At 45.6% G+C, this 27,273-nt stretch overlaps 2 protein-coding genes and 1 pseudogene across 3 annotated transcripts in view; 1 reads left to right on the forward strand and 2 right to left on the reverse strand.

The window, feature by feature from the left end:
* The window catches only part of LOC135111614 (pancreatic triacylglycerol lipase-like), a 56,080-nt gene extending 40,019 nt beyond the window's left edge, over positions 1–16,061 (reverse strand). For both annotated transcript variants that reach the window (XM_064025114.1, XM_064025115.1), the window contains exon 1: positions 15,687–16,061. The gene's annotated coding sequence lies outside the window, so the exon portion shown is untranslated. The remainder of the gene's footprint in view (positions 1–15,686) is intronic.
* On the forward strand, positions 470–14,828 carry LOC135111820 (pancreatic triacylglycerol lipase-like; annotated as a pseudogene).
* A 97-nt stretch (positions 16,062–16,158) lies between the features above and the next one.
* LOC135111615 (probable G-protein coupled receptor CG31760) overlaps positions 16,159–27,273 on the reverse strand; it is a 109,531-nt gene continuing 98,416 nt past the window's right edge. The window contains 1 exon segment of the mRNA XM_064025116.1: positions 16,159–24,240. Within this exon segment, the coding sequence (XP_063881186.1) occupies positions 24,013–24,240 (228 nt within the window). The 3' untranslated portion in view covers positions 16,159–24,012.

Consider the following 27,273-nt stretch of genomic DNA (forward strand, 5'->3'; position numbering starts at 1 on the left):
CTCTCTCTCTCTCTCTCTCTCTCTCTCTCTCTCTCTCTCTCTCTCTCTCTCTTGGCATATCACACCTGGTTTAAAAAATATGTAAAAGAAAAAGGTCCCGGGCTAGAGAGAGAGAGAGAGAGAGAGAGAGAGAGAGAGAGAGAGAGAGAGAGAGAGAGAGAGAGAGAGAGAGAGAGAGAGAGAGAGAGAGAGAGAGAGAGAGAGAGAGAGAGAGAGAGAGATATTACTGGTGACGATGACCACAAAATGAGGAAGTGGACACACACACACACACACACACACACACACACACACACACACACACACACACACACACACACACCACCCTGCCTACCTAAATACCCTGCACGGTGATCTTACTGTCGTGAACCGCTGCATATCACAGTGAAGGGCGAAGTTGTCTGATGTGGTAACAGTTCATCAAGTGCCAGGTTGTGTAAGGCCACTGTCTGTGTATTGGTTTGCAAGGATGGCAGGTGAGAGGACCCTTGACACTGTGGCTTGTGTTCAGAATCGCTTTGCTCTCTCACCACGACTATTTTTAAAGGCCACAGAGCTGATCAGTCGGGTTCCCAACATTGTTTCTCCTGTTAGTGATGTAGAAAACTTGTTAATCTGCCGCTAGAGCCGGAACTCTTAATAAACATTGGGTATTTTCTCACTAGTACAGCATAAATCTTAACAAATCCGGATATTTTCTCACTAATACAGCATAAATCTTAATAAATCCTGATATTTTCTCACTAATACAGCATAAATCTTAATAAATCCGGGTAATTTCTCACTAATACAGCATAAATCTTAACAAATCCGGGTAATTTCTCACTAGTACAGCATAAATCTTAATAAATCCGGGTAATTTCTCACTAATACAGCATAAATCTTAATAAATCCGGATATTTTCTCACTAGTACAGCATAAATCTTCACAAATCCGGGTATTTTTCCCACCGGTACTAGAGATTATACCAACCCCACCATTAAAAAAAACGCATCAAAACACCCTGTGAAAAACTGTACTAACTTCTACTTGACCCTGGGAAAAAAATAAACAAAAAAACAAAAATAAATAAATAAATAAATAAAAAAATAAAAATACAGATAAATAAATAAAGGAAAAAAAGGAAAAAAAATAACAAAAATTAACACCACAACACCCAAGAACGAACACTCCCTTCCCTCCTCACACACTAGCAAACTATTAAACAGAAGAGGCTGCGTGAGGAGAGAGAGAGAGAGAAGCCATCGGAAGTATTAAAAGATGCAAGAGAAGAAGACAAAACTATGCAAGACGTGGACAGGTGAGGGAACATTACGCAGTGAAGGGCGAAAGGGATGGAAGGTCGCGGGAATGAAGAAATAGGTAATAGGGGGAGTGATGGGTGTTACGTCACTGGGGGGGGAGGAGGAGGGAGAGAAAGGAGAGGGCCGTGGGAGGGAGAGAAAGGAAGGGAAGGCAAGGAAGGAGGAGTGGGCGAAGGGAGGCACGGAGGTACACGCAGACATAGGAAGAAGGAATGGATACACACAACTCTCTCTCTCTCTCTCTCTCTCTCTCTCTCTCTCTCTCTCTCTCTCAGTAAGACCCCAAAAAGAAAGTGTTGTTTAAAAATTCTCGAAAATACTAGAAGGAGAAACGAGGAGAGAGAAAAGAGAAACACATGAAGAGAAAGATGAACAAGGAAGAAAGAGAACAGCTGAGAGAGAGAGAGAGAGAGAGAAAGGAAGGAAGGAAGGAGAGAAGTGAGGGATAGAAAAAGAGAAGGAAGATGAACAAGAAGAGGAGCTGGAAGATACATGGAGGAAAGGAAGAAAGAGGAATAGGGAGAAAGAGAGAAGAGAAAGGCAGGGAAAGGGAGATAAACAGAGAAGAAAGGAATATGTATGGAAAGAAAATAAACAGGAGGAAGAAAGAAGAATGAGAGAGAAGACAGTTAAATTAAAGACAGAACAAGGAGATGAGCAGGGGGGGGAGAGGGAGATGAGGGAGAGAACTGGGGAGAAAGGAAGGAAGGGAAAGGGGGGGAGGGGGAACACGTAGCAAGGGTGGACGGCAGTGTTGTGCGGTGTGTGGCAGGGCGAGGGGTGGTGTGCAGGCTTCTTTCCAGCTCCCGCGCTGACCAGACGCACACACATACGTACACACACACGCACACAAGACTCTAGGCCTAACGGAACGCTTGCCTGTGCCTAAAATAACCTTGTTGATAATTACAAGTGATGGCTGATTAAGGTGAGGTGTGGAGAGTGACGCACAACACAAACACACACACAAACATGCACAATGATGGAGTATGTGGGTGAAAACAAGACGTATTGTTTTCGTGCGTGCGAGTGTAGGAGAGCGAGAGTGTGTGTGTATCAGTGAGGCGTGGCGAGGCGAGGCGAGGCGAGGCGAGGAGAGGCGAGGAGAGTGTGTTTGGAGAGAATAGCGAGTGTGCGCAGACAACAGTGAAGAGTGTCTGGGGAAGTGACTGCAGCAGTAGTGTAGTGGAAGGAGTGTAGTGGCAGTGGTGTAGTGGTGTACCTCAACGAGTGCGATCTATCCAGCAAGACTATTCTGGAAGACTACACCCTCCTCACACCACCACCACCACCACCACCACCACGGTCAGGAACTTGTAACTGTACCACGAAGTCAAGGGAGAAATTTGAACTCTTTCGCAGTCTACTCCCGCAACACAACCTTGCCGGCACAACACATCAGCGGCGGAGACGAGAAGAGAGACCAAGAGGTAACCATCCCCTTCAGGAGTGCCACGCCCCCTGGACGCAAACAAGAACCACTGATGATCTATCCCTAAAACAAACTAAAGAATATAAATAGGGAAGTTGCAAGAATCCATCAGTCCCTATTCGAATCTGACTACCTATTTTCACCTACCATGCCCACCCATACATCTGCCCAATTTTTAAAGCTCTCTAATGACTCAACACTCCTGATTACTGAGTCCACTCCATTCGCCTACCACTCTATTTGACAACCAGTTCCTCCCCATCTCGAACCTTTAATCCCTGAAAGGTTCTAATGAGCCTTGCCACGTCCCACAAAGCTCCCTGTCAAACCTAATACAGTCATATCATCCCTGAAAAACCCAATTCAATAATTAAAGTTCTGGAAGCCTTAAAATAATCCAAAACAGTCGCAGAGAGCATTAAACATCCCTAAAACAGCCATAAGACCTAAAGACCCTTAAATCAGAAAGTAGAAACCCCAAAAAATGTCCTTATAAAATCTCAGGGATCCTAAAACAATATTAGGAATCTTTGAACAGCCCCAAAAAAAACCCAGAACCAAATAAACCCTAAAGACGGCTTTAAACCACCAAGAAGAGGACCAGATAAGGCACTCACGGCCCCTAAGACATCCTCACCACCTACTGAAGGCCACCAGAGCCAACCTTCATCAGGAACCATCGCACCTACACGCTGGAAGGTCAGTGGGAGGTGTCCTAAGTTAACTAATGCAAGGGTTTTCGTCCCTAGCGGTTTCTCTCGGGGTAAGAAGGAGCCAAGCGCAGTGAGAGTGGCCAAGGGGACGTGCAGTGATGGGCGGAATTCCTAGTCAGTGTGATGGGAGGTAGACGGTCAGGTGCGTAGATGTAAGAGTGAAAGCTGGACTGACTGAATGGCTCACTGACTCACTGGCTGGCTGGCTTGCGTGGGCTGGCTGGCTTGCTGGCTGGCTGTGTGGAACTTTACAGGAAGGCTTGCGTGGGGAGGCCTTAATGGACTGTGTGTGTGTGGTGAATAAGATAGAATGTATATTTGTATGTTCAAACTTCACTACAAAAAGAGTATGGAGCGCAGCCTCGGCACACTATCATAGGCATACAATTTCACTACAAGAATACGGTCGCTGTGTAAAGGATTCCACATAACAAAAGAACGATAAAGTACGCATTTAGATTATACTCGTAAGATTAGACAAATTACTCCTGCGTATAAATAAATTAACACGTACTGTCATCCCACACGTCTATTGCATCCACTTCTTCATATTCACATACCCCGCACACCTTCCACGCATCCATACCGTACTGAGATACATATATATTCATCCACCTCCAGATATTACTGCATTTGTACGCACAGACAGGTGTGGTACTAAGCACTGCCTTTTGCGAAAGTGTGTTAATGTGTGGGAAGGAAGGCCAAGGGAATATAAATGAAACCACACGGGAAGGAAGAGAATGATAAAATAACTGAAAAGAAAAGTGTGTGTGTGTGTGTGTGTGTGTCTGTGTGTGTTCTTGGCCTATAACAGCGGCATGCAATAATCCACTTTCAAGAGGCCTACATGACCATCACCAGGGATTTCATTTTTTAGCGAGTTAGCCGACAAGAAATTCTCCTGCAGACCACAGTAATGTTGCAGCTCTCACCCTGTGTTACTGAACGCCGACCCTGCAACGCTCGGCAGTTAACGGACGCCGACCTTGCCTGGCCCTTGTCGTTCTGGAGGGAAACTAACACGACAAGACTAGACACTCAGTACCTCCACCTACTACTACTACTACTACTACTACTACTACTAATGTTCCAGCGATTTAACCTGACCATATACTTTTTTAACTAACTGTAGAGGAAGCTATATGGGTTTTCAAGAGTCTGTCTGTCTGTCTGTCTGTCTGTCTGTCTGCCCGTGTCTCTGCTGTGATCCTTAAGCCTTTTAACACAAGATCGCAATGCCGGCTGAACAAATAAAGGGCGATCTATTTTTAGTAACACCTATGCTGCAAAAAAAGGGAGAGAGAAAAGGAAGGAAAAATGATAGGCGGCCATTCACAAGTATTTTCTCCCGTAGCCTTAGACACCGACTCAAACCACACCCAAGCACAAGGCCAGGTGATGTGCCGCAGTCTGCATCACCTGTACCAATTAATTACCCACACCCCTACACGCAGCGCCTAGTGACTCTCGAGGGTACGTGTGAAGCAACGCCTGCCGCTACCACCACACCGGTACCTCGTTTTCTTTGCTTCATCTGGCGCCCTCGTGATGGTGGTGGGGAGAGGGGGGGACACGTTTGCCTTGAACTAGAAAGGAACTCAGTCGTACCTTCCTCTCCCTTCTTCGCCACCTCTATCACCCCATGCCTCTCCACGGGTCGAGGTCACAATGGCGCTCTTCCTCTTTTCCTCCTCCTCTCCTCCTCTTCCTCTTCGCTGATGTAGGGACCATCATAGCGCTTCTTGCCAAAATGATTCCCTTGATCGCGCAACGCAGTGTCGTAACCAGATAAACGGTAACAAGGCTAGCAGGCAGGTAGGCAGACAGGGAAGCAGGGAGGCACGGAGACAGGCAGGCAGACAGGGAAGCAGGGAGGCAGGGAGACAGGGAGGTTGTGACGCAGACAAGCAGGGAGGCATACACATTAGTGATTTTCTCTCTCTCTCTCTCTCTCTCTCTCTCTCTCTCTCTCTCTCCTCTCTCTCTCTCTCTCTCTCTCTCTCTCTCTCAACGAATACGAGAGGAAACTGTATAGCGTGGACACCTAAAGAAATATGTAAATGATGCATATATAAACAAACAAACACACACACACACACACACACACACACACACACACACACACACACACACACACACACATAACTGTCTTGCATCGCTTCACTTCCCCCGCATATTACAAACCGCAAACACATGACGCAACTCACAAACGGCGCCAGTTACTTGTTTGCTGTTGTTGTTGTTATTTGTGGGCGCTTGTCTGTAACACCTGCTCCGTTACTGCCTTGGATAGATGCACCTCGCGTAAACTAGAAGCAAAGTTATTTATTATTATTAGTTATTATTATTATTATTATTATTATTATTATTATTATTATTATTTTAAAGCTTGTACTACCTCGTAAAATAAGTCCTTTAAAATCTATTTCTATCTAATCTGAGAGAGAGAGAGAGAGAGAGAGAGAGAGGAGAGAGAGAGAGGAGAAGGGAGAGAGGAGAGAGAGAGAGAGAGAGAGAGAGAGAGAGAGAGAGAGAGACGAGAGAGAGAGAGAGAGAGAGAGAGGAGAGAGAGAGAGAATGGGTCGTTGGGATGCGTGACACACAAAGTACTTAAGTCAGCAAAGACCCCACAGCATATCAGTCAGTATAACACCACAGCGTAGCATTACACAGCACTTCAGCATAACATCACAGCACAACAGCATTACACAGCACTTCAGCATAACATCACAGCACAACAGCATTACACAGCACTTCAGCATAACATCACAGCACAACAGCATTACACAGCACTTCACCATAACATCACAGCACAACAGCATTACACAGCACTTCAGCATAACATCACAGCACAACAGCATTACACAGCACTTCAGCATAAACATCACAGCACAACTGCATTACACAGCACTTCACCATAACATCACAGCGTAGCATTACACAGCTCTTCAGCATAACATCACAGCACAACAGCATTACACAGCACGTCAGCATAACATCACAGCACAACAGCATTACACAGCACGTCAGCACAACACCACAGCACAACAGCATTACACAGCACTTCAGCATAACATCACAGCACAACAGCATTACACAGCACGTCAGCACAACACCACAGCATAACAGCACTACACAGCACGTCAGCATAACATCACAGCACAACAGCATTACACAGCACTTCAGCATAACATCACAGCGTAGCATTACACAGCACTTCAGCATAAAATCACAGCGTAACATCACAACAGCATGACAGCACAGTATAAGCACGTGAACATAACGCAACACAGCACAGCACAGCGTAACACAGCACAGGGGAGGAAGGTCTCTGAACGTCGATGCTGCATGAACGCTGTACATTATTAAAGTAGCTAAGAAAATGAATAGATGAAATAAAGGAATAGGGGGAAAATAAAAACAAATAAACGAATGAATAAAAAAAAACATACCACTTGAAAATTAAGATAAAAATAATTAAACAAAAAAAAAATGAAAAAAACCAGATACGACTACCACTACCACCACCACCACCACCACCACCACCACCTCCACCTGCAGATCCACCCTTTCCACATCCGTCCCCATTTCCACCCCACTGAACCCACTCTTCTTTCCTTTTGTCTCCCCTCCCTCTACTATCTCTTCCACCCCCATCACCCTCCCCCCCTGCACTGTATTTATCACCCCCATCACATCCTCATCCTCCTCCTCCTCTTCTTCCTCCTCCTCCACCTCCTCCTCCACTGTAATTAGCTACACTCATTTACCGCTTACTATCTTACAACAGCTGGAAAAGAAACCTCTCTCTCTCTCTCTCTCTCTCTCTCTCTCTCTCTTCCTCTCTCTCCTCCTCTCTCTCTCTCTCTCCTCTCTCTCTCTGTCTGTCTGTGTGTGTGTGTGTGTGTGTGTGTGTGCTGATTTAAATAGATACAAGGCAAACAGAGCGAGAGAGAGAAGAGAGGAGGAGAGAGAGAGAGAGAGAGAGAGAGAGAGAGAGAGAGAGAGAGGGAGAGAGAGAGAGGAGAGAGAGAGAGAGGAGAGAGAGGTGGTAGTGGTGGTGGTGGTGGCTCGGCAGGTGAGCGCAATGTGGTTCCTCTCACCTGTTGAGTAAGTAACCAACCAACCAACTGACCTGAGTGACCTCGCACGTGACCTACAGGTAGACTCAGGCAGACAGGTGGGAAGGCAGAGGGTTGAGAGGTAAAGAGGGAGACAGGTAGAGGCGTGGAGGAAGGAAGGTAGAGGCGTGGAGGGAGGGAGGTAGAGGCGTGGAGGGAGGGAGGTAGAGGCGCGGAGGGAGGGAGGTAGAGACGTGGAGGGGGAGGGGAGGTAGAGGCGTGGAGGGAGGGAGGTAGAGGCGTGGAGGGAGGGAGGGAGGGAGGTAGAGGCCGTAGAGGGAGGTAGAGAGAAGACAATAAAAAATGTCTTTACTATCAAGATCATGAGGGAAGAAGCCGAGTTGTTTGACTTTTCTACTTCTATAGCTACTACTACTACTACTATTACTACTACTACTACTACTACTACTACTACTACTACTACTACTACTACTACTACTACTACTATACTACTCCCTTGACCTGCCCTTCGCTCTATGAATGAATAAACGAGAGAGAAAGTAAAATTCCTCATTAATACACTACCACCACCACCACCACACCACCAAGAACAAGTACAAGAACAACAACAACAACAACAACAACAACAACAACAACAACAACAACAACAACAATAGCAACATCAATAGCAGCGCCACCAATAACAACAATAGCAGCAGCAACATGAACAGTAATGGACAGCAAGACTAAGGTGATGATAACATTGTTCTCATCTAAACTGGTTGTTGATAAAATGCTTCATGATGACCCACAAAGAAAAAGTTAGTAGCTCTGGCAAATATTCGTTCATTACTTAACATTATTATTATTTTTTTTCTTTCTATACCGCCTTTTGATTTCCCCACACACACACACACACACACACACACTCAACACACACACACACACACACACACACACTTGTGCACGTTCACGCCTCTGTTTCATGCAATAATTACAGTCTTTGTGCGTGGCGGCGGCGGCGGTGAACGGCGTGGCGGAAAAATGTGCATTGTAAATCCTCTCGTCAGGAGCGGCGGAATGGTGTCGCCGTGGCGGATGGCGGACTGTGGCGGCGGTGGTGGTGGTGATGGCCTGCCACGGCCGGCGGCGGCGGTGGAGGAGAGCGGTGTTGTTGAGGCACCGAGCTTCCTGAGCGGCATGATGAGCGGCCTGAGCACGCTACCCGTCATCGGCAACGTGCTGCGCGCCTCCGTGCACCCGCTGTACCAGCCACTCGTCAGCCCACTCCAGCCCGCGCCCAATCACCCGTGAGTACTGTGTGTGTGTGTGTGTGTGTGTGTGTGTGTGTGTGTGTGTGTGTGTGTGTGTGTGTGTGTGTGCATATCATTACAGCATACATCGCTCCTGCAGGGGAGGACGCCGCAGGGGAAGACGGGGAGCGCTGTTTCGGGGAGCTCGGCTGCCTGTCACTCCCAGACACCTTCTTCCACCCAGTGCACCGCCCAATCAACCTGCCGCCCTACCGCCGCGAACAGGTGGGCGTCGTGTTCACGGTGCACGCCCGCGAGGACCTGCAGGGCACACCCGTGCCGGCGTTGCTGGTGGAGGCGGTGCTCAACACGTCGTTCACGCCGCAGCGGCCCACCAAGTTTATCATCCACGGCTTCCTAGACCACACGGGCGTCACGTGGATGTTGGTACGTTACCTTGCACACACGTCTGCTACCAGTGCCTCACCTACAGCACCTGGAGTTATTCAGGCCACACGTCCCGCCCCGTACCACACACCCCTCTCCCTCTCCCGCCACACACAACCCATGCAGTGCACCACAGTCTGCCTGGTGCAGGTACTGGCATTTTACAAACACTCACACTTTCCAGGACATGGTGCGCGCCCTGCTGGCCGCGCAGGACCTCAACGTGGTCACCGTGGACTGGTCAGGAGGGTCCCCAAGCGCTGTATTCGCAGGCCACCACCAACACGCGCCTGGTGGGCCTCGAGGTGGCTCACTTCATTCACTTCCTCAAAGACAAGCTCGGTCTTGACCCTGGAGACGTGCACATCATTGGTCACTCCCTGGGGTCACACACAGCAGGTGTGTGTGTGTGTGTGTGTGTGTGTGTGTGTGTGTGTGTGTGTGTGTGTGTGTGTGTGTGTGTGTGTGTGTGGTGGGTGTGTGGGTGGATGTGTGTATGTAAACATGTAGATATGAGCGGCACAGGCTGGACACGGCACGCCACGGACACAGGCACACACTGACATGCAACACGTGTGTGGGCGCAGGTTACGCGGGGGAGCGCGTGGCGGGCCTGGGCAGGATCACCGGCCTGGACCCTGCGGAGCCCTTCTTCCAGTTCATGCCGCCCAGTGTGCGCCTCGACCCCTCGGACGCCCTCTTCGTGGACGTCATTCACTCCGACGCCGACTCCATCTTCAACCTGGGAGCAGGTGAGTGGACGCTGGCGGTGGGGGGCGGTGAGGAGTGTGGGAGAGAGGGAGGAGGGGCGGATATATATTGGTAGGAGGAGGAGGATGACTGACACCGCTGGGTGGAGGGCAGGGAGGAAGGGAAGGAGAGGGAGGGAAGGGCCAGTACCGCCGTGCCTCAGCAGGGCCTCTGTGCCGCAGGGTTCGGGCTGCGTCAGCCTGTCGGTCACCTCGACTTCTACCCCAACGACGGGCGGGGCCAGCCGGGCTGCGACTCCCTGGCGCGCGTGCCGCTCACTGCACTCACGGACGGCATCAATCTGCTCGAGGGTACTTACGTGCGTGTGTTTGTGCGTGTGTACTTGCATGTAAACATCACATATTATGTGTATATATGTACTTGTATTAATGTAGCACTACTGCTACTGACGCTGCTTTGATGTACCTCCCACCACCACCACCACCACCACCACCCCTCCCGCAGGCCTGGACGCCGCCCAGAAGGAGTTCATCGCCTGCCACCACAACAGAGCCGCCAAACTCTTCACTGACTCCATCCTGTCGCCGTGTCCCTACACCGCCTTCCAGTGCACCTCCTACTCCCACTACCTCAAGGTACCCGCGGCACACACCTGGCGGGGTGAGCTTCACCTCCCCTGGTCGCGAACTGTTCTCCTGCAGCAGGAGGCTGCGGTGCGGTGTATAGACCGGACAGGGTACGAGCTCTAAGCTCTCGCCGGCAAAGTGCAGCTGCCACTCACAGTCAGGTCAGGACAGTGAATGAATAAACTCTCCCTAGCAGACACAGTGACGGGCGGCGTGTGTTCGCAGGGCGAGTGTGTGAGCTGCGGCCAGGACGGCAGCCGCTGCGCCAGGCTGGGGCTGCACGCGGATCGCTGGCGGGGCGACAACCTGACGCAGGTGGAGATGTACCTATCCACGGGCCCCGGGCCGCACTACTGCCGTGAGTGCCGTCTCTGCCTTGCACTGTCACGAACATCTTGCTGCCACACACAACATAAACACTACTGAAATATGTACACACGTCACATCACACGCGTCAGGCTAATTAAGGCAAAAATAATGATCATGTCACTGAAATTGTTTTATCAAGAGAAAAACAACTAAAGAATACATCTAACCTAACCTAACCTGCTTAAACTTACACAAGCAGCAGCGGTAATGAAAGAGTATTGAAAGACCACACTCGTCTCAAGCGACCTAATCCCCTCCTCCAACCACCCCGCCGCTCAGTGTACCACTACCTGCTGACGGTGGAGGTGGCGGACCCTGAGGGCGTGGGCGGCAGCGCGCACGGGAGACTGCGGGTGTCCGTCATCACGGAGGACGGCGAGATCAAGGACTTTGACCTGTCCAAGGAGTGAGTGAGGCTGTCGTGGGGCGGCCAGCCATCCTGTGCTGTATGACTGAGGCCCACATTCAGAAACGCTCTGCTCCCTCACCACCACTACTTTCAAAGGCCACAGAGATGATTGGCCTGCTTCTCAAGACTGTTTCTCCTGTGAATAATGCAGAAATCTTGTTAATCTGTCACTAGAACCATCAAAACACCCTTACAAACCCGTGTCACTTCAAACAGAGCCTCTTGAAAGCAGTGGCGGCGCGGCACAGGAATGTTTCAGAGTCTGGTCCTGAATGACTGAGTGTACTCTCTTCACGCCCGCCACGCGTCAACACCCACACCATAAAATATAAACAAACAAAAGACACTACCTTCTATAAAGTAAAGAATAATAAAACATGGGAAAAAATAAATAAAAATATAAAAAAAGAACGAAAACAACTCAAAGCAAATGAAAAGAAATGCAGAGGTCAGCTAAAAGAGAAACACACACACACACACACACACACACACACACACACACACACACACAGGAAGGTCAACGCAGGTGAAAGAAGAAAGTGAAGATGACACTGATGCTTGAAAGTTAAACAGCGGGAGGAGGAAGAATAAAATAAAAAAATAAATAAATAAACAACACGCACAGAACATCCTGATTGTATTCACACCTATGACCAGAGAGAGAGAGAGAGAGAGAGAGAGAGAGAGAGAGAGAGAGAGAGAGAGAGAGAGAGAGAGAGAGAGAGAGAGAGAGAGAGAGAGAGAGAGAGAGAGAGTTAACCCTTAATACATCTTAACCTAAACACATCCAACACCTTCACCACCACCACCACCACCAGTTGACCTCGCCCTCTCTCACCCCTCCCCTCCTTCACACAGGCGGTCGCTGGTGCTGAGGAGGGGCCAGTCCTACACCTTCTTCCTGGAGCACCCGCGGGACCTGAGCACTGCCACGGAGGCGCTGGTGCACTGGAGTTACGAGGCTGATATCTTCAACCCTCTGAGCTACTGTGTCATCTTCTGCGACACAAGCCTGGCCATCACCCGCCTCACCCTGGCCAGCGTGGACGTGCGGTGAGAGAGAGAGAGAGAGAGAGAGAGAGAGAGAGAGAGAGAGAGAGAGAGAGAGAGAGAGAGAGAGAGACTGGCTGTATGTGCGTTTTATGCGTGTGTGTGTGTTTGTCGATGTCTGTCTGTTTCGCTCTCTGCCTGTCTCACTGCCTGTCTGTATATCCGTGTCTGTCTGTCTGTCTGTCTGTCTGTCTGTCTGTCTGTGCGTTTGTATGTTTATCTTTAATACAATTTTCTAATAGTCCTGGAAATAATATACTGGAATAATAAAATATCTCTCTCTCTCTCTCTCTCTCTCTCTCTCTCTCTCTCTCTCTCTCTCTCTCTTTCTCTCCCCAACAGAGCAAGGGACAAGGGGAGACGAGAGATGATCAAGGTGATGCCCAAGACCAATCAAGATCAAGATCAAGAGACAGACCAGGTCGTCGTGATGTGCCACAAGCAAGGCCGCGCGGTGGTCAGGGTGGAGAGCGAGGCGATGGTGAAAGTGGTGGCCTCCCCGAGCTGCCCCAACGCTTCCGCCACCTCCCACACCCTCCCCGCCTCCGCCGCTATCTCCGTCACTCGCAACCTGACCATGGAACTTGTAAACGCGGGTCTCGAGTCTCTGTCATCTGTCCTCTCCGCCATTACGTGAAGGAGGGAAGGAATGAAGGAAGGAGACACAGGGAATGACAAATATTACTCTTGTTTTATTTATTTTATTTTTTTTATTATTTATTTTTTTTAAGAGGTTGTTTGTGATAGGTGTTTGTTTGTGTGTTTGTGTGTTTGCTGTGCGTGTTTTGTTGTATTTATTATCATCGTGTGTGTGTGTGTGTTTCCTGCGTGGTGTTTCCTGCTTGTGTGTGTGTGTGTGTGTGTGTGTGTGTGTGTGTGTGTGTGTGTGTGTTGTGAGGGACGGAGGTGAAAGGTTAATGAGGAAGCAGGAAAACTTAATGACGAAGGTAAGAAGAGAAAACCGGGAAGGAGGAGGAGGAGGACGCAGGAAAGGAAGAAGGAAGGAAGGAAGGAAGGAAGGAAGGAAGGAGAGAAGGAAGGACAGAAGGAAGACTAATAAAAGAGAGATGTAGCATGCGCAAAATGAAAAGTGCTTAGTGGAGAAGGTGGAGGGGTGGAGAGGGCTTTGGTGGAGGAGGAGGAGGAGGAGGAGGAGGAGGAGGAGGAGGGGATATAAGTGGATGGAAGGGGACAAGAGAGAGAGAGAGAAGATGGAGGGGTTTTGATAGAGAATGTGGAAGGCTATGAAGTTGCTGGAGGAGGAGGCAGGTGAGAGAGAAGGTGGAGGGGCTTTGATGGAGGAGGTGGAGGGGTATGAAGTGGATGGAAGGGGGCAGGAGAGAAGGGAGGTGGCATGCTTCGAAGGGGAGGTGGAGGGATGTGAAGTTGCTGGAGGTGACAGGTGAAAGAGGAGGTGGAATATTTTGTTAAGGAGGTGGAGGGATGTGAAGTTGCTGGAGGGGACAGGTGAAAGAGGAGGTGGAAGAACACATAGCTGGAGTGGAAGCAGGTGAGACAAGAGGTGGATCGAGTGAAAGATGAAAGGAAATGGAAGCAGAACAGGATGACAGTACAGCATATTTGAAACACATCACTACCTATTCAATGCATCGCCCTATCAAAGCACATTATTCCCCCGCCAGTAGTGCACGGTCTTGTGATGATGAGGGGGAGAAAATTAAACTTAAACTTGGCATCATCTTAAATCTGCAATGACCTCTTATTATCACACTCCTGGTAAATCTGATCACTACACAATGCAACTAACTAACCTCCTCTGGCTGTCCGCGAGAGAATAAAGCACTTACGAGTATCAACACTCCCTCTTTGTCTTCCTGCGTTCATGATTAAATTGTGCCACACTGCATCGACCGCCCGCCTCTCTCTTCCTTCCTTGTTGCGTCAATGTACAGTCGCGGTCAGAAGTTGCCTCCTTAGTCGCTATTATAAGTTGTAGTAGCTTAAGTTTGAGGATTTGAACACCTGTGCGTCGTGAGGAGCGGAGTGTGAGGTGCCGGTGAGGGGGTGGGGGAGGGGAGAACCTGAGCTGGCTACGATTCATTATGGCGACAGAGCAGAACGCAACTTATGACCCTGACTGTACAATCGTGTCTCTCTTCATCTACTCTCTGGCAAATATAAACTGGTGCATTTCTTAGCCAATGACTTCCCTGTGCGTGTTGAAAATGTTCGTGTTTTTCCAATTTAATTAATTTGCAGGTAAGTATTTATTGATATTGTAACAAGCACCCAGTAACCACCCCACAACCACGCTAGGGACTGAAGACGAGCAAGCCAATTTATCCTTCCTTCCTTCACACAAGCACTGCTCACTGTTTAATATGGGAGACTTAATTGTAGAAGATATATACATAAGAAATTCACTGATCTTAAATTTACAACAGTTCGTGAAATTTGTTGTACATAATAAAATTTCATGAAACTGTTTATTTCTGTTGTTTTAAGTACTGCTATCTTCCGTACGGCGCCATATGACCGTGGTGTGCGCCGCCTTCACTTTAATCAATCACTGTAGAAATAACTAATCAATCACTGCAACCACAAAAAAAGACTTAAAAACCCATGTAATTTCAACTAAAGCCTTTTAAATATAGTGGATTTTTAGAACACGACTCTGCAGCACAAACAACCGCAACTATCTGGCAACACTGCTGAATATAACACGCACTCAACACGTAAGTCACACCAATGTCATTTTACCCTCACTGGACACAAACCTGAGAACTGTAAGATGTAAATATATCTGCGTATGGACCGCGACAAAGACACATGGTTCATAAAGAGTGTTCGAGCGTGCGTGTGTTGCTTCGAGACAGCCAGCGTGAACCGTTTCAAACCCTCGTTCTTGAGTGAGCGAGAAATTATGGCTTCCACGTATTATGTATGGTTAGGAAATACACATGCAACTTTTAACCCATACAAGTTACCATTCCTATACACACAACGCCCATTTAACCTCCACATTAACTCCTATAGGTCAGTTAGTCAAGGAGGTGAAGATAAACAATGACTATCATGAAACGCTCTGCTCTTTCTCCTCCCGACTATTTTCAAAGACCACAGAGAAAATTAGCCTGGTTCTCAAGTGTTTCTCCTGTTAATAGTGTATAAAGCTTGTTAATATGTCACCAGAGCCATAAAAACATCCCTAAAACCAGTACATCTTCAATTTGAGCGTTATGAGTGTAATGGAGATGCGAGCAAAAGTGTTTCAGAATATTGTCCATGCTAAACTATGAAAAAAACAAGATTACTTCATCCCACACAACATTATAATCTCACTTTACCTCCAGCGTCCCGGGCAGTCGTCAGAGGTGATCCGTAGTGCCCTGGAAATAACACAAAAGTGCAGGATGTCGCAGATAACACGAAATAAAAACACACAAACACGTAATCTCACTCCCGCCACCCACCACCACTGCCGCGGTTCCAATACTATTATTGTGTTCCAAGGAGGCTACGTAAAACCTCTGATTAACTCCATTACTATTTCAAAAATGATGCTGGCGATATGAATAATGGTTTAATTAATATAGAAAAATATGTAATTAATGCCGGATTGATTGAATCTTATTAAATGTATTAAATGAGTATAGCTTTTGTTGACATCGTACCAAACAAGGAAAGTATTGAACTGTTGTCAATCACGCATCGAGTTGAAAAGAATAAGAAAAATGCTCATAACTAAAGCCTAATGCTCTCTCTCTCTCTCTCTCTCTCTCTCTCTCTCTCTCTGCAAGGATAGACAAACACACACCATCCCACTGCTGTCTTCATTCGTCATGGTGTTAATCTTAATATAATAAATCCACTTTCTTAACCATTAATAATTCACTTAACTCTACGGGGGTAACCGATACAACACATGAATATTGTACATGAAACCTACAAGATATTATATATATAAGTCTGTATAATAATGATATAGTATCCATGCTCCGATAACAATACAATATATTTATGACTATCAATTTTTTTTATTTGTTTAGATAAGTAGGCTCCATTGGTTTTAGTTTAGAGGAAGTAACATATATGCAGTAATGTAGTATTTGAACACTGAACACTGATGGTATAGAGAAGGGCCCGTATTTTGAAACGCTGTGTGTTCTCTGCACGACTATTTTCACAGGCCACAGATATCATTTGTCGAGTTTTCATTGGTGCTTTTTTATTTTTCCACATTGATAAAACAGTGTCCTTGCTTAACTCCTACTGGAATTATGAAAACATCCCTGAAAAAACATCAATCTTGTCCACTAGAGGCTGGCTGTCAAACTCCCTGGAATCATGACAACTCCCTTGAAAAATCATTATAACTTTCAACACAGCCTATTAAACTATCATAATAATCATGAAAACACCCTTGAAAATCCCTGCAACATTCAAAACAGCCTGTCAATCTGTCACTGCACCCATGAAAACACCCTTGGAAATTTGCAGCATTCAGTACATTCTGTCAAACGGTCACTGCAATCATGAAAACACCTGAAAATCTGGAACTTTCAATACATCCTGTCAGTCTATCACTGCAATCATATAAACACCTTCGAAAACCCTAAGAACGTCCGCTGGCGCCTGACAAAGTAGTCGAGACGAGACACCGAAACGTTTGAGAATACGGTCCATTAAGGTGTGAGCCACGGGACAACATCAATGGCTAGGCGATGCTGATGAACTTTTACTTGAGTCATCGCTAAAAATGATCACGTTTTTGTTGAATTTCTTTCTTGTCAAAACCAATCAAGAGAAAACGGATCCCCTTTGACCGAAGAAAGGCACACTCAACTACGACAGGCTGCAGACATTGAAGAATTGTGGGGCTCAGGCAGCGTGTAATCGACTGCTCCTCTCCTCAGTCAGACAGATAATTTAAGCACCTCGGAAATAAGTGAATAGATTAATAATGAAAAAAATAAGCAACACTCCCCCTAAGCCCACATTTTGAAATACTGTTCACTTATCAGGACTGTTTTCAAAGGCCTCAGAGATAAGTCAGGTTGTCATGGGTGTTTTTTTTCAGTGTTTTTCTTATTTATGATGAAAAATACTGGTTTGAAGATGAATATGGGCTTTTTTTGAGTGTTTATCTTATTTATGATGAAAAATACTAGTTTAAATATGACTAAAAGCATGAAAACACCCTTGAAAGTCCTGGTAACTTCCACTGAGCGTGATGAAAGGAGCCGAAAGGAGGCGTGGAAATGTTTCGGAACACGTGAACAGTTTCCAGTGTGGCTGTACAGTGGCTGCGATTAGAATGTCCCCAGTTTAGCCACTTAAATTTTCATCCCTCGCTCATATGCCTACCAAGCCACGCCTCTTTTATTTGTATCTCTTTCATAAATAATTGAACAAAAAAGAGAAAAAAATTGGCGTTGTTGTTTTCATCATTTTGTTTTTACTTGTAGATTATTTATGTGAGAAGTGTAAATAGAACAATTAAAATGGCTTTTTTCCTACTGTATATATATATATATATATATATATATATATATATATATATATATATATATATATATATATATATATATATATATATATATATATATAAGCTATGAAACAGTGCTCTTACCTGTTTTCTTCCAAGAACATATTCACAAAATTATCCACTCAAAATAACAAGTATATATATATATATATATATATATATATATATATATATATATATATATATATATATATATATATATATATATATATATATATATATATATATAAAACAGACAAATCAATGAATCCAACGACACCATCCATCACTCACAAGCTTAGTTCACCACGCCTCTTCGTCTTAGCGTATAAAAAGATAAAATAGTACTCTCGTTTTTTTTTTTTTTTTTTTTTACCCACCAATGACCAGATCACAAAAATGCTCCATGTAAAAAATAGATTATAAAACAGACAAGAACCAGTGAGTACAAAGACACCATGGAATGTATGTACGTGGTGCTGCTGAGTGCACCGGGCCAAGCCAAGGGCAGCCGTGGGGGTCTTGCTGGGCACATACTCTGAAACGCTTTGCTCTCTCGCCACGACTATTTTCCAAGGCCACAGGGATGATTGGCCGGGTTCTCAAGAGTGATTCTCCGGTTAATAGCGTAGAAATATTGTTAATCTGTTACTAGAACCATAAAAACACCCTTAAAAACCAGTTTCACCTCACCTATACTGGAGTCTTTCAAATTAGTAGAGGTGCGGCGCAGAAACGTTTCAGAACATGGTCCCTGCTCTCCGTCTGGGCCGCTCGCCTCGAAAAGACGACGACAAAAGGAAAAGGAGCGGCAGTTCCTAGTGTGAGTGTGCAGAATCACGGCCGTCCCTGTCACTGCAGTGGACCAAACATTTCTTTCATTTTCTCTCAAGTGGGAAAGAAAATGTTCGTAACTAAAGAGCAGATTTCCGGAACTGAGTCAGCATCAGTTTTATTTCATTTACTTATTTATTTATTTATTTATTTATTTATTTATTTTTTGGTGTGTGTGGAGATGAGAAAGAAAGTGACAAAGTGTATTTCTTTTGCCGTTGTTTTGTTATATCAGCCTCCTCAACATCTAAAACAAGGAGAAAAAAATAAATCAGAAAAGTTTCGTCCGCCGGAGTGGAAGGAGCGTGATTCTGTACCAGCACACACTGTATTCCTTTTCTAAAAACTCGCATGAGGAGCCGAACAAGTCACCTCATGCTTCACCTCATCAGACACACACTAAGATCCACATTCGTATTCTTAAACACATCGAGTTTCCACCTGAACTATCTTTTCAAAGGCTACAGAAACGATTAATCAGGTTCTCTCGAATGCTTCTATCACTGAATGCGCGGAACCCCCCACCCGACTTCACTCTCTCTCCTTTATCTCCCTACTCACATCATCCTTCACCTCCTTTCTCTTCTTCCTCTTTCTTGACCTCTTATCTTCCTTCCCCTTTCCTCCTCCTCCTCCTCCTCTTTCCCTAAAATGTCCCTGTCATCACGAACACACCTTTGAAAACCCCAGTAACATTTAGTACAGCCTGTCCAAATTAGTGAAGGTGAGACATCGAACTGTTTAAGAATACGAACTTCACGTAGAATCACCATGACATACAATGCACATCCAGACTCCTTGTAACTTGGTCCCTTCATCAATTCTCCATGTAAAGTTTTCACCTCGGTTCGTCATCACGCGAGACACACAAGCACATTAAATAATAAAAAAAAAAAAGGTTCCTTGCGATACGATCTAAGTCTAAGCTTACGTTCACTATGATGTTTTGTGCGAGGAAGTTTAAACATCCTGCCCACCAACCTCTCATCCTTTTTGGCTTCATCGGTGTAAAAAAAAAAAAAAAATCGTTCCTTGTGCTTCTCTTTTCTCAATTTGCCGTCACACGAAGCTTCACGTCATTGGATTCGCTCTTGTCAATCTCACAGTTCATTAAGCTCGAGTCATGTTTGTGTTGAACGTCACAATACGATACGGAGCAGCGTTAGTAGTAGTAGTAGTAGTAGTAGTAGTAGTAGTAATCACAGTCATCCCAGCCTCTTCTGAGTTATGTTCAAGTGAGATTCAGTTAGGTTAGGTTAGGTTAGCCGTAACACATCCTAACTTACATAAAAAAAAATACCTAGGGTGACTGATGTTTGTGATCAGTAGTAGTAGTAGTAGTAGTAGTAGTAGTAGGAGTGGTGGCGGTGGTATTTCCCTAAGCAGTCAGTGTGGGATTCTCCGAGCTGGTAGCGGCCTGTCCAGTGGCGTCCCTCGCTCGGCGGAGGTGTGAAGAGGCAGGTTGTAAGCTCACGCAAATGCTGTAGCCACGTGCTCGCCACCAGAACACGTGCACTACAGGCGGCGCGGCGTGGTGTGCTATCCGTGTGGTGGTGGTGCCCTCTGTTGGTGTCCCCTCTTGGCGGTGAATCTACCTTAACGTTTCTTCTCTTTTGGTAAGTTCACTTCCTTTTATTTTGCGGCTGAAGTAGCGCCTTACTTTCCGTCTTTCCGGTGAATTTAATTGAACATTTCCTCTCTTTGTTCAGTTCAGTTCCTTCCCCTCTCTGCAGGAAAATTATCTCAATATTTCTCCTCTTTAGGATAAATTCACCTCATTTCCCCTTTTTACGGGAAACTTACCTCATAATTTCCCCTCTTTTGGGTAAATTCACCTCCTTACTTCTCAGTTTTTAGCATTATATGTCCCTCAACACCTTCCCTTCCCTTTGTTACAGTATGTCACCTCGTCAATGGAATCCTTCTCTATGTAAAGCGACTGAAGCATAAATTTGTGTCCATAACGAGACGAAAAGATGAATCGAGTCTGCGCAGTGAAGAACAAGTAACGCGAGAGCCTTTGAAATAAACACGAACATGGAACAGAGTGAAGAGTGAAGTGCATGACGCTAACAATACTGCAATGGTGTGTGTGTGTGTGTGTGTGTGTATATGTGTGTACGTGTGTGTGTCACCTTCCTCACTGCCAAGCTGGAGGAAGGCGGTGGAGTATGCTTGATAAAGTGCTCTCCTTATAAACAACACGAGTAATTTAAACTAAAGCTAACTTATAATGGAATGCGTGGCTCGGGTCGTCACCAAACTATATACAAAATACGAGGGCGAGATACCTTGGCCCGTATTCAGAAACACTGTGCACTCTCGCTCTCTCTCACACCACACACGACTCTTTTCAAAGGCCACACAGGTGTTTAAACAGGCTCTCAAAAGTTTCTCCATTAAATAACAAAGAAATTTCATAAATCTGTCACTAGAACCGTAAAATCACGCTTAAGAACCCGCGTCACTTCATCTACAGCCTTTTGAAAGTCGAAGGTGCGGCGCAGAGGAGTTTCAAAATACGGTCTAGAGAGGCGGTGGAGTCAGTGGCGTAGGAAGGGCGCGGCTGATGAAAATGTGTCGTGGCTTGCTTTACCTGGTAGCTTTTCCCATCAGGACTGTTTTCAAGAGCCACTCAGAAAATTAGTCGGGGTCTCACGGGTAACCTTCTTCTCATTAGTGGTGTAAAGTTCTCGTTAAGTTATTGCTAGTCTTGAAAACACCCTTGAAAAGTCCAATTAACATCCACTACAGCCAATGAAAGCAGCCCGGATGAGACACCGAGATGTTTTGGAATGATTCTCTCTCTCTCTCTCTCTCTCTCTCTCTTGCGCTTTCCTACACCCCTTTTCAGCGTCTTTCCTTTCACTAACACCACGAGAACTTATTTCTATTGTTATTTTTTTGGTCTTAGCTCCACTCCCGAACATCTCTGCTCCACCGACGCCCAGGTAAGGAATGTCAGGTGTCTAGTGTTCATGTTTTGCTCCATTGTTCCCTCGGAGTGACGTGGAGACTGGGAATGGAGTTTGGGTGTATGAAAATATTGTTATCAGTATTCTTGTTAGTTCTCGTGCGTTGTAAAAGTTTGGTCGCATGAATATCAGCCATCACAGCATTTATTATCATTTATTATTTATTTATTTATTTTTTTTGTTAGGTGTATTGAGATTAGGTTAGGTTAGGTTGGTTTAGGTAAAGTTGGGTTAGGTTAGGTTAGGTTAGGTTAGGTTAGGTTAGGTTAAGTTAGGTAAAGTTGGGTTAGCTCAGGTGGGGTTAGGTGAGGTTAGGTTAGGTCAAATAAGGTCAAATGAGGTTAGATCAAGTCAGGTGAGGTTAGATTAGGTTACGTTAGGTTGAATTGGGTTATCAAATGTAAGTTAACCCAACCTAACATCATCCAATCAGACCATAACAGAAGTGGCTGACGTTCATGTGACCTGCTACGCTGTAACTCCACCTGTGACCTCCTAACTAAAGCCGTGACGCGATACAGTGACGGGAAGGGGTCGAGCAGTGACGTGATGTGACGTGATCTAAGTGCAACCAAGTGCTTCCCTTACACTGCAGGACAAGAACCTAAGGGGAAGAATCAGAAGTCCGTGCACGCAATGGTTCTGTGTTCGTCACCATGAAGTGTATCGCATGGTCTGAAGCACCACGCCAACAATTAACAACAGTAAAAACACCCTTAGAACTCATTCAACTTCAACTGGAGCCTTTTGAAAACAATGGAGGTGCGGAGGGAAGTGTTTTAGAATAGGAACCCACACCACACTTGACTGGCTGGCCTGACGAAGGACTGACAGCTGGCGGAGGCATCGAGACAACACGTGCACAAACACATCACGACCCGCATTCAGAAACACTACTCTCTCAACCAACTATTTCCAAAGGCCACAGAAACGCTTAGCCGGGTTCTCAACACTGTTTCTTCTATTAATACCATAGAAATCTTGTCAATCTGTCACTAGAACCATAAAAACACCTTTAAAAACCCGTGTAGCTTCAACTAGAGCCTTTTGAATGTAGTGGAGGTGTGGAGAGGAAGTGTTTTAGAATGTGGTTCCCAGGCTTCCACACGCACACGGGAAAGTCCTCGTCTTCGTCACTGCCTTCGTCAGCGCCTCCCTCTGCGTGCACGAACCTCAACTAAGATTAACTAAGACGAAATATACACCGTTGCTTCCTGCTTAACTAAATTACATCCACACCTCCTTCCTGTACCTCTGCCCTCACTTGTTGTCAACGCCCCCCCTTGCTAGAACCAAAAGCAGGTGGTACGTTAGTCTGTCAGTGCCGTCTGGGGTGCCTCTGTTGGCTCTACCTCTCCCAGCCAGCCAGCCAGCCAGTGCCAATCCGGTCATTCACTTAGGTGCTGGTTAGATCAAAGCAATGTTTTTTTTTCACATATATTCCTGAAATAAGAAAAAAATATTTGAAGCGCGCAAACACACACACACACACACACACACACACACACACACACACACATCACGACCCGCATTCAGAAACTCTTTGCTCTCTCACCACGACTATTTTCAAAGGCCACAGAGATGATTAGCCGGGTTCTCGAGAGTGTTTCTCCTGTTAATAATGTAAAAATCTTATTACTGTCACTAGAACAGTAAAAAACATCCTTAAAACCCATGCAACTTCAACTGAGGCCTTTTGAAAACAATGGAGGTGCGGAGGGAAGAGTTTTAGAATAGGAACCCACACCACACTTGACTGGCTGGCCTGACGAAGGACTGACAGCTGGCGGAGGCATCGAGGCAACACATGCACAAACAGACAGACAGACGCGGCACCAATTCTGGACGTGCCGCTGAATCCTGAACGCGTGAAGCACCACATCCCACTTCACTGCTTCACTCACGGGTTCACGGGGCTCAGAACAAACACGCCCATCGCTTCACTCACAACACCGTAAGACTGCAGTGACGGGACTCCTTGCCGTCACTATACAAACCCTCACCTTCACCACCACAGGACCCATATTATAAACAGTCCCATTAAAACTATCCTCAGACAGATGGTTACTTAAATCCTCACGGGTGTGTTTTTACTGACGATGCGCACCCCTTGTTAAACTATCACTAGAAACATGACCAAAAACACCCTGAGGAAACTTAAATAACCTGTTAGAGCCTGAAAATAGTCGATATAGACGCCGAAGTGACGAAAATACCCAGAATACGGGCCAGGAAAGCCACCAACCACACTTAACATACAAACAGAACTGCGCTTCCTTGGCAGACTCTACGCCCCGCCGCAGTCTACAGCCACACCTCTTCACTGTTGGCCACTAGTCATACCCTATCGTCGGCCACCTCAGTTGCAGGGGAGGACAGCTTGGCAGGGGCGTTCTCCTGGCCCGCGTCGGTGGTGCGTGGCCCAGACGGAGACGTCGGGCCGGCCATCGCGGGGTTCTTGTCGCTGAAGTACCCACTGGGCTTCGGCTTGAGGTGGCGGTTGTTCATCTCCATGTGCACGATCTTCATGAACTCCATCTGCGCCGCCAGCTTCTGTATCTCCTCCTGCAGGGACAGAGTGGTGGTGGTGGTGGTAGTAGTAGTAGTTGTAATGAGTAATAATAATAGTTGTAGTTTTTGTAGTAGTAGTAGTAAAGAGCTACGTATCAGCAGCCTAGCACCTCACCATGAACAGCATAAAATAACAACAACAACAACAAAACAACAAAAAACAAGAAAAACAGTGCCCCCTCCACCCCACGCAACCAAAGCAGGAAGGTTATAGAAAACGTGCAACGAGTATAAAAGAATAAAAAAAGAAAAAAAAAATACTGAGAACCTTCACTAAACATCAAAGGCATCACAGAGGGAGATTATTGACAACAAACACGTACCATCCTACCTACCGTGGCCCTTTCAAAATGTCAGCTGCCTCCTTATCTCTTCCTGTGAATGAAAAACACGCTTGGGAGGGAGGGAGGGAGTGACAGGGAGGTAGGGGGGGAGACTGGGAGGGAGAGGAATGGAAGGAGGCAGGCAGGAGGTAGGGAGATAGGGAAGTAAGGATGGAAGAAGTGGGGGTGACAGGGAGGGAGTGGAATGAAAGGGAGGCAGGGAAGAAGTGGTAGGGAGACAGAAGCAGGGAGGCAAGCAAGGAGGGAGTGGCAGGGAGGCAGAGGGTGAATTCAAGTGAAGGGATTTTCTCTTTCTGCAAACGTTCCTTTTTCTTTCATATTTTCCTTACCAAGCATGAAGAAGTATATTAAACCACAAGAAAAAAAAAAAAAAGACACGAGATGAAAGAGATTATTTGGATGAAAATTTAATAAGCTAATCTTTTTTTGCATCTTCACTAACACTGCATTCTTTAAATATACTTTTCACTTACAAAGGATGACGAAAATGAACTCAAGTATCCAGCTAAGAGAAAACGAAAAGAAAACGAAAAGCAGAAAACGGGGAATTATTTGCTCAAACTACGTTAATCTCGCTTGGATCTTTGCCCTCGCCGCAATTCTCATGTGAACTCAGGCAGGGAGGGACGGAGCGCGGTCTGCAGCAGACACAACATTAGGTGGGCAGCATGTTAGCGTCCAGTGAGAGGCGGGGGAGGGTTGGGGAGGGAATTGAGGCTGCGAGAAGGGAGCAGATAGAGGCTGGTCCCCGATACAGGGTCGCCATCAGTATAAATATTCTGAAACACTTTTAACTTATTCAGAGGAGTGTACGATTGGTTTGCATGGTTTAAATTGGTCACAAGGACAAAAATACAGAATAGGAAGCTAATCTTGTCTTTTCCAGGCTACAAAAGTAATGAAGAACAAGTTAAGGAGGGAAGGATGAAAGAAAGAAAAAAAAACGAGGGAAAAGAATAAAAGAGAAAGAATAAAAAGGTTAATGAAACAAGAAGGAAGTTGAAATATAAAGAATGGAAACAGAAACTCAGAGAAGAAAAGGGAAAGTAAAACAACACAAGAGGAAAGAAAGGAAGAGAGGGAAAAAGGAAGGGGAACAAGAATAATGAAAAAAGAAGGACAAGATGGAAAGGAAACACTGAAAAAAAGTAAATAAATGAGAGAGAAAAGCAGAATGAGAATAAAAAAAAACTGAGGGTAAAGGAGAACAGAGAGAGAGAGAGAGAGAGAGAGAGAGAGAGAGAGAGAGAAAAGGGGTAGACGAGATTGCATCATAGTGAAGAGGTGGAGAGATGGAGGGATATTGGAAGAATGTAGAGAAGGAGGGAGGGAGGGAGGGGAAAAAAAAGAGAAGGAAAAGAGGAAAATGAGATTGAAAAGGATATGGAGAGAGTGAAGTGAAGGAAGGGAGAAGGAAGGAAGGAAGGAAGGAAGGAAAAGAAGGAAGAGAATGCAAGAAAACATGAAAGAAAAGAAAAAAAGGGAAGATGAAGAGGAAAGGAAAAACAAGTGGGAGAGGTGAAAAAACGGGAAATGGTAAGGAAAGGAGAGAACGTAGGAATATGAAATTAATGGAGGAAGAAAGGAGTAAGGAAGACAAGGGAAAATGAGAGGAAAAGGAGGAAAGGAAAGCGAAACGAGAAGAAAAAGAGAAAAGAAAAGAAAAAAATGAGAGGAAAAGGAGGGAAGGAAAGGAGAGGAGGAGATGAAATGCGAGGAAAAGGATAAAAATAAAGAGAAAGAGACGTGAGAAACAGGAGAAAAACGGACGAAAAAGAAAAGAAGAGGTTGGCAATGATAAGAAATAGAGAGAATACTGACAAGGGAAAATCTGGGAATACAGGGGCGAGGAAGGGGAAGGAGAGAGGGAGGGGAGAGGCCGCCACGGGGAGCATAAGAGACCGTGGACCATTATTCTGAAACACCTCTACATACTTACAAAAGACTCGGGTTATTAAGGGTGTTTTTACAGTTCTATTGACAGATTAACAAGATTTCTACATTATGAACAGGGGAGACGATCTTGAGGAACAGGCGTGGCGAGGGGAGTCTTTCAGAATATGACCTGGGGAGCAGTAGGGGTGTTTGTTTTAGGTGTACTGTTGCGCTCCCTCAAGACTTGCTCCCCTCCTGCCTGACTCCACCAACCCGACACGCCGCCACATTCTGTTATGGTGGTGGTGGTGGTGGTGGTGGTGGTAATGTAGTTGTGGTAGTAGTAGTAGTAGTAGTAGTAGGAGTGGTTGTTGATGCTACGTTCATTGTCCTCTCTCTCTCTCTCTCTCTCTCTCTCTCTCTCTCTCTCTCTCTCTCTCTCTCTCTCTCTCTCTCTTAACGGAGATAACGATGGTAATACTTAATAACAACAACAACAACAACAACTGCAATAATAATAATAATAATAATAATAATAATAATAATAATAATAATAATCATAATAATAATAATAATAATAATAATGATAATAATAATAAAATTAACAAAATAACAACAACAACAGCAACAACAACAATAAAAACTACTACTACTACTACTACTACTACTACTACTACAACTACTACTTCCTATTAATATTAGAAAACAAACAAACAAGCAAACAAACAAACAAACAATGACAGTAACAACAACAACAACAACAACAACAACAACAACAACAATAACATCCCCCTTCATCCCCCTTCAT

Source organism: Scylla paramamosain, chromosome 22, assembly GCF_035594125.1.
Source record: "Scylla paramamosain isolate STU-SP2022 chromosome 22, ASM3559412v1, whole genome shotgun sequence".
NCBI classification, from domain to species: domain Eukaryota; kingdom Metazoa; phylum Arthropoda; class Malacostraca; order Decapoda; family Portunidae; genus Scylla; species Scylla paramamosain.